This window comes from Myxocyprinus asiaticus, chromosome 41, assembly GCF_019703515.2.
Source record: "Myxocyprinus asiaticus isolate MX2 ecotype Aquarium Trade chromosome 41, UBuf_Myxa_2, whole genome shotgun sequence".
Lineage (NCBI taxonomy): Eukaryota > Metazoa > Chordata > Actinopteri > Cypriniformes > Catostomidae > Myxocyprinus > Myxocyprinus asiaticus.
In genome coordinates this window covers 19250194-19263143 of record NC_059384.1, presented here as the reverse complement: position 1 = coordinate 19263143, position 12950 = coordinate 19250194, and the positions used below count along the sequence as shown (strand labels likewise).

Below are 12950 nucleotides of genomic sequence, written 5' to 3'. Positions count from 1 at the left end.
ATATATATATATATATATATATATATATATATATATATATATATTGTCCTTCTCTTTCCTCCTCTTAATTGTATCTTCCTCTTCTTGAAGCAAGGAAGAATAGCTGCCTGCATACAAACTATATGAGACATTATGCTGCTTCGTCTCTCTCTCTCTCACTCTTTTGCTCTCTCTTACACACTTACTGATTAGACCATGGTAAAAGCTAAAACATATGAAAACACGGAAGTGTAACCAGATCGTGTCTTTACAACTCCACACTTGGAAATGTGCTGTGTTTCTAGTAATGTAGACGTACTCGCTTTTCCCTAATTAGAGTATAGCCCAAGCTAGCTCATGTGTATAGGCTTATAAATGGGGTGCTCGAGTGCTTGTATTGTATAGCAGGGAACAAGGCCATCAGTTTCCAAACTCCTCCCCCACATCAACGCTTTTTTCTTTTTTTTCTTCAAATAAACAACTTATACTGGGGTTTTATCTCACACTTGCTGGAACCCCATATTACTTTAAGGCTATTCGTAGTGGCCTTTTCAGGAATGGACCAAAAATGGTCGAATATAATAATAACAATACATATTAAGGAGTTAAAAGCTAAAAATGAACGATCACCTCATATCACACACTCAGATGTATTTAATGAACAGTTTAACCAGAAAAGAAAAAGAAAGTGCTTCAAATCCACCATTCAAGTTTTCATTTCGAGTGCATTTATCCTACACAACAATGGTATAAAAAACAGGAAAATCACAAAATAAATATGCATTTTTATAAACAACCAGTGACTTCAGATTAAAAAGTTCATGTCATAAAATCTGACCTCAAGTATTGTAGCAAAAGCAGAAGAATAAAAAACCGAGTCCACATTGACCAGATATATAAGCTACCATGTTTACAGTGCGTCACCGCCCATTTTCCATTTTCTGTTCATCGTGGAGATCGTGAAATTCTTTAACTTAATGGAAGTTGTGTTGTGTGAGCTACATTCAGTTTTATTTGGCTAGTTTTGAATTCTTCTGATGTTAGGACGACTTAGCTATTCTGTCAGTCCGCAGTGCACTTTGAACCCGCAGAACAAAAAGTTCATTTTACAGGCTCGAGAGAGCGGACTTTAAATAATGGCATTACAAAAATATAGGACTACTTTAATCATTCACCTGTCTGAATTTCACACTCTATCAGATTTTGGAACATTCACAAATCGATTTATTTTCACTTCATAGGCTACATAGTGTATATCCCCACTTACACATTTAATACACAATACACGCAATGGGCCAATGTATTAATACGACACCGTTAAAGTCTATTACGTGTTTTCTCAGAATGATGTGAACTCCGTAGCCTCGCTTTAGCCAAATCTGCATAGTCTTTTGTGCAGGAAATTAAGATGCAGTTGAGTCTGATTCACAAAAACAGTCGGCTATCTGCTTTTCGGTCCTTGGCAAAATAATCCGAAAATTCTTAATTTCTTGACTTTACTCATTGGGGGATCCAATCACAGAAACAATTCACTTTAAATGCCTGTTTTAGAGACAGTCTGCTTTTGCTTAATTAAACAAATATGGTACGTCACCGTACATGCATCACAAGGCATTGGCAGGGTGCTGGAGTGGAACACCAATTGTTTTTTTTTAATATATTTTAGGAAACGCTTTTAGTGCCAAGGCATTCCATGTGCTCATTAGGCTTAGTGAAGGAAAATATAACCAAGACACCATACGAAAATGACAAAGCTCTTGAGTCAATGAGAAATAAACAGTAAGTACAGTTAGTAAATATACCCTGGCCAGAATGTGTATATATTCTGCGAAGCACCTTGATGTTGTCACGTATGCAATTACATATGTGTTTAAATCTCAAACATTTCAAAATAAGAACGACTAACAAACCTTCCTCTCAAAGGAAAACGGACAGTAAAAGGAAATAGCACCAAGTTTACAGATTTAAAAAGTTTTTTTTTTTTTTTTTTTTTTTTGGGATAACTTGCGATGGCTCTTTTTCTTGAGAAAATCTAAAATAGAAAGAAACAACCAATTCACCTTAATGGGCATTAGCAAAGTGCAATGCATGGCAAATTTGTGCTTGAGCTGGTCTATACCATAAGTTATGAGTGTGCAAGAAGGACTTCGATTTGGCGTTTTTCCTTCGATTGCTTCGTGCAAATCAAACAGCTCTTGATTGTCAGTTGAATCTAAAGGGCCATTGTTGGGCCTACTGTGAGAGTTATGGTGTGCTGCGTATGAGTGAACACAGCCAAGCTACAACAATTGGGAAACACCCTTAAAATGAATAAATAAGAATGGTGTAGCCCATAGGCTTACAGTAATTCTGAAAGACAGTATAGTGGGGTTGTCAATAGATCAAATAAAAAGGGAAAATACAAAAGATTGGCCCAAAATATGCCAATATCAGGTGTCTTAATGACAAAATCTACCATTTATTTGACACAAACCTGACAATCACTGTAATGCCATCATATGAGATAGTTAACCCTGCCTGCAAAATGAGCCAACATTTTCTAAATGAGAGTCTAGTCCAGCCGGTCAACTTTGACAATGTAAATAATGACATTTTGAAAACGACTTTTTCTTGCTAGATCAGCTTATTATAAATACCTCTGTATATTCCAGAGTCGTAAACATCGATGGATATATCAGCCTGTGCTTTACGACGATGATATCTGCACCGTAACAACAGGCCGACGTATTCGTTCAAAACAACACTGGAAACATCATCAAACAACTAACGGTTATCAGTGCTTGTCACAGTTTTAAGTAATTTCCCTCGAGCTCAAAAGAACAATTCAAGGGATAACAGAGGCTTTCCTGAATTTGTGGCTTGGAGGGGGAGGAACAACGGAATGACCGAGCTGCCATCCCCACACTGGGTTGGAACGATGAGGCAGCTGGTTACTTCTAAAAGAGTTCAAAGAGTAAGCGGGACTCAAATCGCCATCGCTGCCAATAATAAGTGACGGTGGAGAGGGAAAATTCGCCATGAAGCTGAAGGGCTTTTTCAGAGATGCTACATTGGTGCTCGCTCGTTTGCGCTTGCTCGCCCCAGCACAGTCTTCGTTTGACCCCTCACTGCTCGCACATTTTCCTGCAGAACGGGGGCTCTTGTCAACTTTTGCATTTGATTTAGCTGATGTCTTGACACTTTCGGGTTTTTTACCCAGAAGCATTGCCCTGTAGTTTTTTCGGACCCTTGTAGCATTTTTGCATTCTCCTTCCTCGGAACAAGGAGTGTTTAAAGTGCTTCTTGGTTCTTGTTTTTGAACAGAGCTCACTGAGGCTTTAATGGTTTCTTTGCAGTGGTCAGTTTCCTTAAAAGGATTACTGATGGCCAAGTCATCGGCATCGTTATCCTTACATTGATATTCCAGGGGCGGATTTGCATATTCATATTCGTCAAAGCTATCCTCGACTTTAATTTTCACATTATTTAGAAAAAACGGTGGCGTTTTCACAGCCCCGATGCCCTCGTCGTTGAAGCCTGAAGTAGAGATGGGCTCCTCGGCCTCTGTTTTGATAGGTTTCAGAGGTGATGGCAGTTTGAGAGAAGTTTTTGCTTCCCTCTTGAAATTTGCTGCTAATGAAAGACTGCTGTCAGAGGACTTACAAAGCGTTATCTCTTTGTCTGGAACACAGTGTGTGATCAAGCCTTGTGAGCATTTGCATGTAGATCCTGGTATTCTTTGTTGAGGAAACGCCTTGGTTCCATTTGCAATAGGTGTAAGGCCAATTTCTGTAATGTATGTTGTCTTTGGATCATTTGAAAATTCAAGGCGTGACACTGATTCAGAGCCCTCATTTTCTCTTACATCTGGAAAACAGCCCCCCACCGTGCAGAAGTTTAGCACGTTTGCGGCATCACCATCCTTGCGTCCATCCCTGCACTGTGTAAAGTCCGATTTCTGTGTTTTGACCGTTCTTTCACAGTTCAAAGTAGTCGTTCCTCCTTGGTTAGTGTGTATGTTTAGCAGATTAGGCCTGTAGTGAAAAGTAGGCTGTAAGACCAAAGGTGCTTTTGTGTTGAGACTTGAGAAGCGTGCACGCCTGAATCGAATACTCTGCACTGAGACTTGACTGGACACAGAGCTGGAGTCAGACTGAGAGGAGCTTTCTTCATCGGTGCTGACATCTGAAGAATCCGAGAGGGAGTCATCCTCCTCCTCATCTGAAGTTGCGGAGTTGCTGGTGGTTGAGAAACTCGATACAAAATCCGAATCGTTGTTCACCCGTTCTGAGATGGAACTAGATTCCGTGTCGCTGCTGCAGCTTTCCTGAAAATGCCCAGTGTGCCGTGGGTCGACATACAATCCATGCTCGAGGTTATGAAACTGACTTAAAGATCCGTTGGGTTTACAGCACTTCGGGACGACCAGAACCGGATGGCCGCGTCTGCTCCTTGACCAAAACTGCCTCGCGCTGCTCTCGCGCTTCCTCTTCCTTTTGTAAAGTAGGTCTGCGTTGCCTTGGTGCTTTGGCTGCGCTGCAATGGCGGACTGATAGAGGAGCGGCTGTCGGTTCACAACGCTCCGAATAAATGCATGTTTCTGATTAAAAGCCACACAGTTGTGAGGAATTTGAGCTGTTTCATAGTTTTTAAAGGGTGTAGATGCCGACTTCGTGACCGGTTGAAAGTCACGGGCAAAGGATTTACTGTAAATTTGAGGTAGATTTGAGTGAGTGCGAGGGGCTGTGTCCTGTCGAACAGCTTTAGTTTTGAATGAGAAAGTCTGTGGAACGCTATGCAAACTTAACCAAACTTTCTCTCTCCAAATGTCACTTCTGGCAGCTGTGCGATTTTTGTCTTCGCATACTTTTTCAGTTGAGTTTCTTGTCTTTTCCCTTTTTTTGTTTGATTTCAATACGCGTTCAGTTTTACATGAGAAATACAGAGCCTCAACGTCCTCTCTTGAAATCAGGGTACATTTAGCTGCGTGGAAAGCTATAGAATTTATTGCTTTGAGCTTTCGTAATTCCTCCAAATCACAGTGATGCTTCTTCACGTTTAAATGGTCCATGCGTTTGTGCACAGTAGTCCGCGGGATATTTTTCAAGAGGTCGGTGAAGACTTGAGAAAGGGCAAACATTTGTTTGCCTTTGATAACCAAATAGCCAAGCCTTACACCCTGCATTTCTTCAAAACCGGATTCCAAGTCCCCCATTTTCTTCATTGCATTAATTCCAACATTTAGCGCCACGGATGTCCTTAAAGTAGCTTCTTTATTTCAAGACATGAGGCTGATCAGTCCAGCATGGACTATGCAATGTCCACACTGCGGCATGAACAACAACAACAAAAAAGTTTTAAATAGAAAAATAAAATGGTCTGTTTGAATTAAAATAATCAATCCATTGACCTGAGCACTGCATGATCGATGGAATGTTTGTGATGTTGCCGACAGGCTGGCTGCTGCCTGTCTGAGCTCCTGTATACCTGCGCTCCCTCAACTCCCTTCCCATTTGGCCATGAGGAAAAGAGGAAGGTGAACAGCACTGCCAGTGAGAAGGATAAAAGAGAGTAGGGAAGGGAGAAAGAGAGAGAGAGAGTGAGCGACAGAGAGAGAGAGAGAGAGAGAGAGAGAGAGAGAAATTACAGACCAAAATGCAGCTGCTATTCCCGCTCCTGGTTTAGTCACAAATAAATGACAGTGGGACGTGAGCAAGGCCGGAGACACCTTCATCAATTAATGCCCTCAAAGTCGACGCTGATTGGACGTTACTGACAGGTGATGCAATAAAAATGGATATTCCACCCATGGCCACCCCCAACCCCATAGTTAATTACCATACTGTTGTAATCCCACCTCTCTTGAATAGAGCAAATAATTCGCTGGTGACAAGTTCATGATTAGATATTAATATTCAACACATAGGAATTCGCCAAATCGTAAAATATGTACGAATTTTCGTGAGATCGGGTTGAAGACATTTTGCATGAGTTTTTTGTAACAACTTTGTGCTTTGGTTGTTGTTTTAAAAAAATATTGACGCTGACAGATGGGCATGTTTGACTGCATTTGATGTTGAGCAGCCTAAAATTAAACCATGCATTTAACAAATTTAACATGATCGTGTTATCACATCATCAGGTCTTATTTAAATTTTTCGTGTATATGGAATTTTTTTATACCTTGCAAAATTGAATGCATTTATTATTTTGTGATTTACCTCATTTCCGCGATTTACTGCTACTCAAACAAAGATTAAACCTGACATTTGAAGAAAACATTAAAGAGTTACGTTGTAAGTTTAAAGCAAATGGAAAATATATATAATTGCATTTGACTAATCTTAAAGCTCTTTTGAATTGAATTATTATTATTATTTCTTTGATTTTATTCTACATGTGTCATCACAATATACATTATCTTAGATTTTTGTTGTTATTTTTTGTGCCTTTTTTGCCATTTTGAGTAAATGTGTAGCCTATGCATGTCTATGAGTTTGTGTATGCACGCCATGATACCAGTGTGTGTGTGTAGATGTACACACATAGCTCATTATACAGATATACCGGTGTGTAGAATAACTTGAATAACATAAGAAATCTTCAGAGCTATTTATTCTATCTTTTTACAGTTGCAAATCGATGCATATCTTGATGTTTGGAAATCAGAACTGATGAATAAAGATATAATAATGTGAAGGGAATAAAACACGTGTGTACAAAAATTAAACAACAAAACAAACATACGTACAAGTGAAACGGCATGTTTAAGGTTTAGTGTAATCTTGCCAGTTGTGGTTTGGTCGTCAATGGAGATTTGAAGTGATGGTTAAAATGTATGTTTTAATTATATCGATCTGGAAAGGAACAAGGAGAATTGTATTTGTTTGATTCTGCCCTAGATCTGTACTTCAAAGTGTGTGAGTGTGTGTAAGTTAGAGTGCTAGTAGCTTATTCATACTTTTTGCAGCTGAACATGCGGTCCATTTTTCACTTCCTACCAACGTAAAAGAGAAAATAACGTGTCTTCACGAGCAAAGACTTCCCCCTCCCCCTGTGTCAATGTACAGACATATGCCGTTTTTTTTGCAATGGCGAGGAAAGAGAATGAACCAAAAATGAAAAGTGATATCAAGGCAATAAATACAATTCAGCTTTTATCATGTGTTTACATTGTTAGTCAGGCACTTGACGACAACCGTGTGACAATCTTAAATAGGCATACACATTTGCCATTCTTTCAAAAAACTTACTGACAGATGGGTGTAAAACACTACACACTTTTGATACAGCATTCAAATATGCATGGTGTACGCTTTTAAAAAACAAAAGTGCTCTTGTGGCTGCTTCTTATCCCATGCAGTGAAATAACCGGCGGGCGCACGTGAGGCCTTGCTTTTCAGTCGGTTTATTAAGACCAAAAAAGAAAGCGATCGATACTTTGCAGAGTTTATGGCCGTTCAGTACAATGAAAGTAAATTGTTCATTCATTTACGCATGCAATGTCAACCAATCCGAACAACTGAATGCAGATGACCAGACCTGCCCCTGCCATATCCTATATATCTTCTGCCACCTTATATAAAAGGGAAAGCTAACGATTCAGGTTGAGCAGTCCAGTGCTGTGTCGTGATTTGAACCACGGTGTTCTCCATTTTTATTGGCTTTTCAGTTTTATTTGATATTTGTCATTATTTTACTATATAATACGAGTCACAATGGGGGAATAGGCCTATTGGATACACAATAACATGATATGAGAATTAAGAGAATGTAAACCATTAAGCTGTATGTTGTCTTGACATTATTGTTATTTATATTGATTGAAAGACCTTTAATGGCGCTCACCTACAAGGTTTAAGATCAGTTAAACCCACTGCGCCGCCATTGCAAGTTGCTGATATTTATAATGAATTTTTAAATGCGATTGCATCACGGTGGGTGTTTATCAGATGATGGTGTTCACAGAAACCTAAATATACGTGGTGGAACTGGTTCGTGTTAATCACCACAGCCAACTGGGATTTCTTTGAATGTACGTGTTCCCATCTCACTCGACACGCAGGGTATGGCAACATTAATATACTAGCCCTAATTCATAAAGATTTGGACTCGGTCTTGTGTTAATCCTTCAGCGTCGATTCCTATAGTGCAACTCCTTATTACCGTGAATCATGCTACTTCGAATGTTTATGACTGCAAATATTGAAAAAACACCCCCCTTCTGCATGTTTTAAAAGCCTAAATAGTTTATAACTGATCAATCACATACGTGTTTTAAATGTATAAATGACAATAGAATTGCTAACCGATCCATAACAGAATTGTATTTATGCCATCTGTAGCATTAGCCTATTCTCTATTTCGGACGTTGACATTTGATATTTATTTTATCCCAAAGCGTAAATAGCAGCAGTATTCATGTAGTTGTTCTACCATACAGCAACCAAATGTCTATATTGATTTCCATCACATTGTTTTTATTACCTGTGTTAATTAACAACATGTATCAACATTGTCCCCTCCCCATATACACTCGTATTTAAATGTTCTACTTTGCAGAATACTGTTAGTCAATTTTAATCCAACCTTTGTTGTAGTCTAAAACTTTTATCCAAGGGGCACATATAATTTGAAAGACAATATGCAGGTCCTGGTCCTTTGATTCTGAAACCTCACAGCTTGAACAGCCCTCAATTGTGACATGAGTGATAATGATTGATCTTCTACCCAGTATGCGTCGTCATGGGTGAAGAGTTGAGGGTTTTGCCTCCAGAAATTGTTGTCGTCCTGCTTGAAGACGTTTTCAGAGTTGAGCACTTTTGGAACATCAAGTTGAAAACTAAGAAATGCATTTGCCTATTGATTAAGGCACGTGCACAATGTTGGGTTTTTATTACTTCAGAAGCATTTTATTATTATTATTATTATTAATAAACCGTGTTTACTGCGCACTGGAGGTATATGTATTCTTCTTTTGTGGTCTCGACTCGCAACTATATTTCTTCTTTTCTTATATAGGCTGATGTTGGCAAGTATTTTTATATAGGGCATGGACCTAAATGCAATAAAATACTCCTTATAACTTTCATACAGTTACTGAGTTTATTGTCTGACAATACACACAATACTTTGATCTCGACGACTAGATAAATGCCAGTGCCAATGTCATTTAATATTTATATAAGGCTCTTACTCTGCACGGTTGTAAAATTGTAGGCTTATCCTTTCATTTTTGAACGAACTGACAGGTATCAACCCATGTGTTCTGTTAACACGTGTGATTTCTTTCTCTAATTACGAAGATCATTTAAACGTTCATGACATGATCGTTTCTATCTTATTGGGACCGTTTTGAGTTGGAGTCATTTCTTGTCGGCTAGTAAAAGCAGGATGGCCCCTGCACCATCAGACGTGACGGACTCACCAAGCAGGGGTCAGCGTGGGCTACCTCACAACAACGTGCGGGCAGTCTCAAACAGCATGGGAAACACGCCCGGTGACAAATGAAAAAGCGCAATGCACTCAATTTATCATTAAATTAGGAAGATTGTTAAATGTGGGCATACCTTTGACAAAGGATCGCCAGCTCTAACTTTGACGAAGATTCTCACATTAGAAAGCGTGTGAGGTAAGAGGACGTTTGTTCGTCGCGCTTTACAAAACAATAGAACAATGCATACGTTTATTTGAGATTGACGTTGTCCACAAATGTAAAGAGGGCAGTGTAAGTTTTTCTCAGCTTGTGATTTTGAGGTTTTTCCATTATCTTAACTGATAGATGTACCAACTGATTTTGGAAAATGTTTTCTTTGTATTCACGATAAATAGGTTCCATACGGTCACGTAGTAGAGCTATACATCTCGTTAAAGCACAATCAAAACGTGCGTGACTGCTCCACTAAGTTGTCGAAAAGTTATTTCAAGATGATGCAGGCAAATAAATGTTAAGCGACGTTACTTAACACCACAAGAGAAAATCTCGTGGGACGAATACATTCTAAACCTACGGTATATGCCAAGGCAATGTAGGTTTCAATATCTTTGTCTTTGACACACAAGAGAACACCCCCCCCCCCCCCCCCCCCCCCCCCCCATATGACTGTAATCACAATGGCTCTGGTTTGCCCATTCATATCATGATGCACACTCAAAACGCAACTTGTTCCCTTGTTCAGCATGTTCAAAAAGACTCAATTACAAAAGCTTCGGAAGCTAATATGTTATTTACGCCAACAATTTGAAAAGTCGGTTCCTTCCTTAAAAAAAAAAAAAAAAAAATGTATTTAAGACACCACGGGTTCAGGTTGCATTGGTACATGCAACGTGCATTTACGGAGTACACGGGTTAGGGGTGGGCTGAAATAACCTTTCACCCTGCCATGTCATATCTGTCTGTGTGTGTGTGTGTGTGTGTGTGTGTGCCCCTGGTTTACCCACAAGTCTTTGCGCAGAAGAGAACCTCTGCTAAAGCAAACACTTTCCATTGCTTATTGGTCCGAATCCCTGGTTCTAAATCTGGAGCATCTTAGCACCTGACAGTAAAAAACACATCGTACATATCACCCTCTTCTTTTAAGACTAATAACCCATGATTAACACCCTTAAAAAAGAAAATTTTATCTTAAAACATGTGTGGCCCTATTTCATATGAAAACATGTCACCATCACCGTTACTTAAATATAGGCCTATTTAAAATGTGCAATTTGAATATAGTCTCATATTAAATTAAATGATTTTATTAGGTTTGAAAAGTTATAGGTTATATTGACTTCCTAGGTAAAGTCATTAGACACACTGGTCACCAGAAAGTTTTCAAATAAACAATACGTATGAAAAGGCAAGAACTTTATTAGTCGAAACAAGTTGTTGGATGTGTGGCCTTATGTGAATTCCAAGCAATAGGCTACGTATAACTAGACCTTGAGGAACATACTTTATATTGGAAACATAAAAATTTCTTGCAGCTGTGCATCTAGCCTATTTTCTAGAAATCTATGGCAAATGTAGGATATGCGATAATGTATTAAAACAAAAAAAAATTACAAAAAATTAACGTCGCCACATAGGCTATGTTTAGCCTATAGGAACGTTAATAAAGACCTCATGAAAAAATAATTACAATTTCATAATTCAATATGATTTAAGCATTTTGCTCAGTATTAACTAATCAAGCTTCGTTATTTATTCTAAGGAAATTTTTACTGGCTCATGATGGGTTTGAATGCTCAGAATATCATAACAGTATGCGCGATGATGTTACATTAATAATGCAAAAAAAAAAAAAAAAAAAAAAAAGCACTTTTCGGGCATAGCTGTCAGCATCTGGTGACCGATTTATTCGCTGAACTATCGTGGGGTTGTAAAATGGCCCCAAATCAACATTGCCCCCACCAAAAGAAATTGCTCCGACAGCGAGTCAGTCTCTGATCACGCAAACATTTGAAAGTGAAAAAGGGCTGAGGCAGGGAAAAAAGTGATGTCCATACTGTGCCAAACACCATGGGACCACAGTGAACATATTCTATGAGTGAAGGTTATAAATTCTATTTAACAACCTAAAATGTCCTGAAAATAAATTTAGGACAAAAAGTTAATAATCTAGTCTATGCGTTTTAGAACATTTAATAGCTTACAAAAAAACATTTGTACGTGTATTTTTCTAAGCATTGAACTGCTTCACGTTCTAGCTATGTGTAAAATCAAGCCCAACACCTTCAGGCACACAAATTAATAAATGTTTTCAAACATTTTAGGTATAACCGTGACATGCTGGCAGGCCAGTTTATGTTGTTTATTTATGACAGGTAGTCCTTTATTCACCAATCAGAAAAATACTGATCTTTGCAGGTCAAAATGTATTGTACCCCATTCAAGCCGTCTGCCACCTAAAAGTTAAAATAAAGAAACAGTTCAAATGTATCTACTGTACATGATCAGGGCTCCAGACTTAAAAAATGACAGGCCTAAACTGAAACATTAAGGACCCAAATGTCTGTTTTTAGTTGCCTAGCTGATAACCCATTATTCAGAGGTTTAATAAACAGTATATATAGTTGAGAAGTTTGCATTCACTTTTGTCTCATACATTTTCATACCCTTTATGAGAGTTAAATTAAAACTATGAGAGATAAAATATTTTTATATTAAGTACTGCCCTTCAGAATCTACATTACAGATAATTACATATAGTACACATATAGTAGTGTGTTGTCTTCTTGAGGGTCAATGAATGTTTGCATAGTTGTGTACAAGTCCCTCAACTGTCCTAAGTGTCAAAAGCTTGATCTCATCTCTCTCTCTCTCTCTCTCTCTCTCTCTCTCTATGTAAATTGTTTAAAAATATTGCTTTAGTCTTTCTTTACTGTTACCGGATGGCCCAGACACAGAGACTACAAGAGTGCAAATTGAATAAAATTCCAGATTCAGTTTGTGCTACTCCAATCCCAATCAATAATTACCAGATGAAAAAAGCTGGTACACAATATGGGACTTTTAATTATAAAGCCCGAAATACACTTGGGACTCTTATTTTGAAATGTCTGCACTCCCAGTTGTGAGCTCACTTGGCTGATAAGCTAAGAAAGTGAATCTGATTCAATCTGCTAGCCTTAGCTCCTGAGTTCAAACCCTGGCTGTGTCTGCTTTGGAAGGATGCGCCCTACGTCATCGAGGCTGTCTCGTTTCAGAAAAGCGAGTAGGACACTTCGAATGCAGCCTTCGAATGCGACCTTCTTTCATGGGAATTCGGAGGATGCATGAGGTGTATCCTCCGTGGGCACTCACAACCCACAATTCTTTGCTTCAACGGAAATGTCTAAAAAAAAAATAACGGCAATTTGCCCGTAAATATGATGTTCAAACGCAAGTAATGTTAATTCCCAAGTTGAAGTACCTCAGTTGATGGGTGCAGATAATATGTATAATTATATTAATATATAATTAAAATAAAGTATTAGACTAAAAGTACACCTGTAAAATCTATTTTCTC

General features: G+C 38.5%; 1 protein-coding gene across 1 annotated transcript; it reads right to left on the bottom strand.

The window, feature by feature from the left end:
- Positions 1 to 615: 615 nt before the first annotated feature.
- Positions 616 to 7525, bottom strand: LOC127432071 (SKI/DACH domain-containing protein 1-like). Its single transcript, XM_051682863.1, has one exon. The coding sequence runs from the start codon at positions 5180 to 5182 to the stop codon at positions 2804 to 2806; it is 2379 nt and encodes a 792-aa protein (XP_051538823.1). The 5' UTR covers positions 5183 to 7525; the 3' UTR covers positions 616 to 2803.
- Between the last annotated feature and the right edge of the window lie 5425 nt (positions 7526 to 12950).

Bases quoted from the DNA above. Each gene is read 5' to 3' on its own strand.
- LOC127432071 (XM_051682863.1), bottom strand. From the start codon at position 5,182: ATGAAGAAAATGGGGGACTTGGAATCCGGTTTTGAAGAAATGCAGGGT.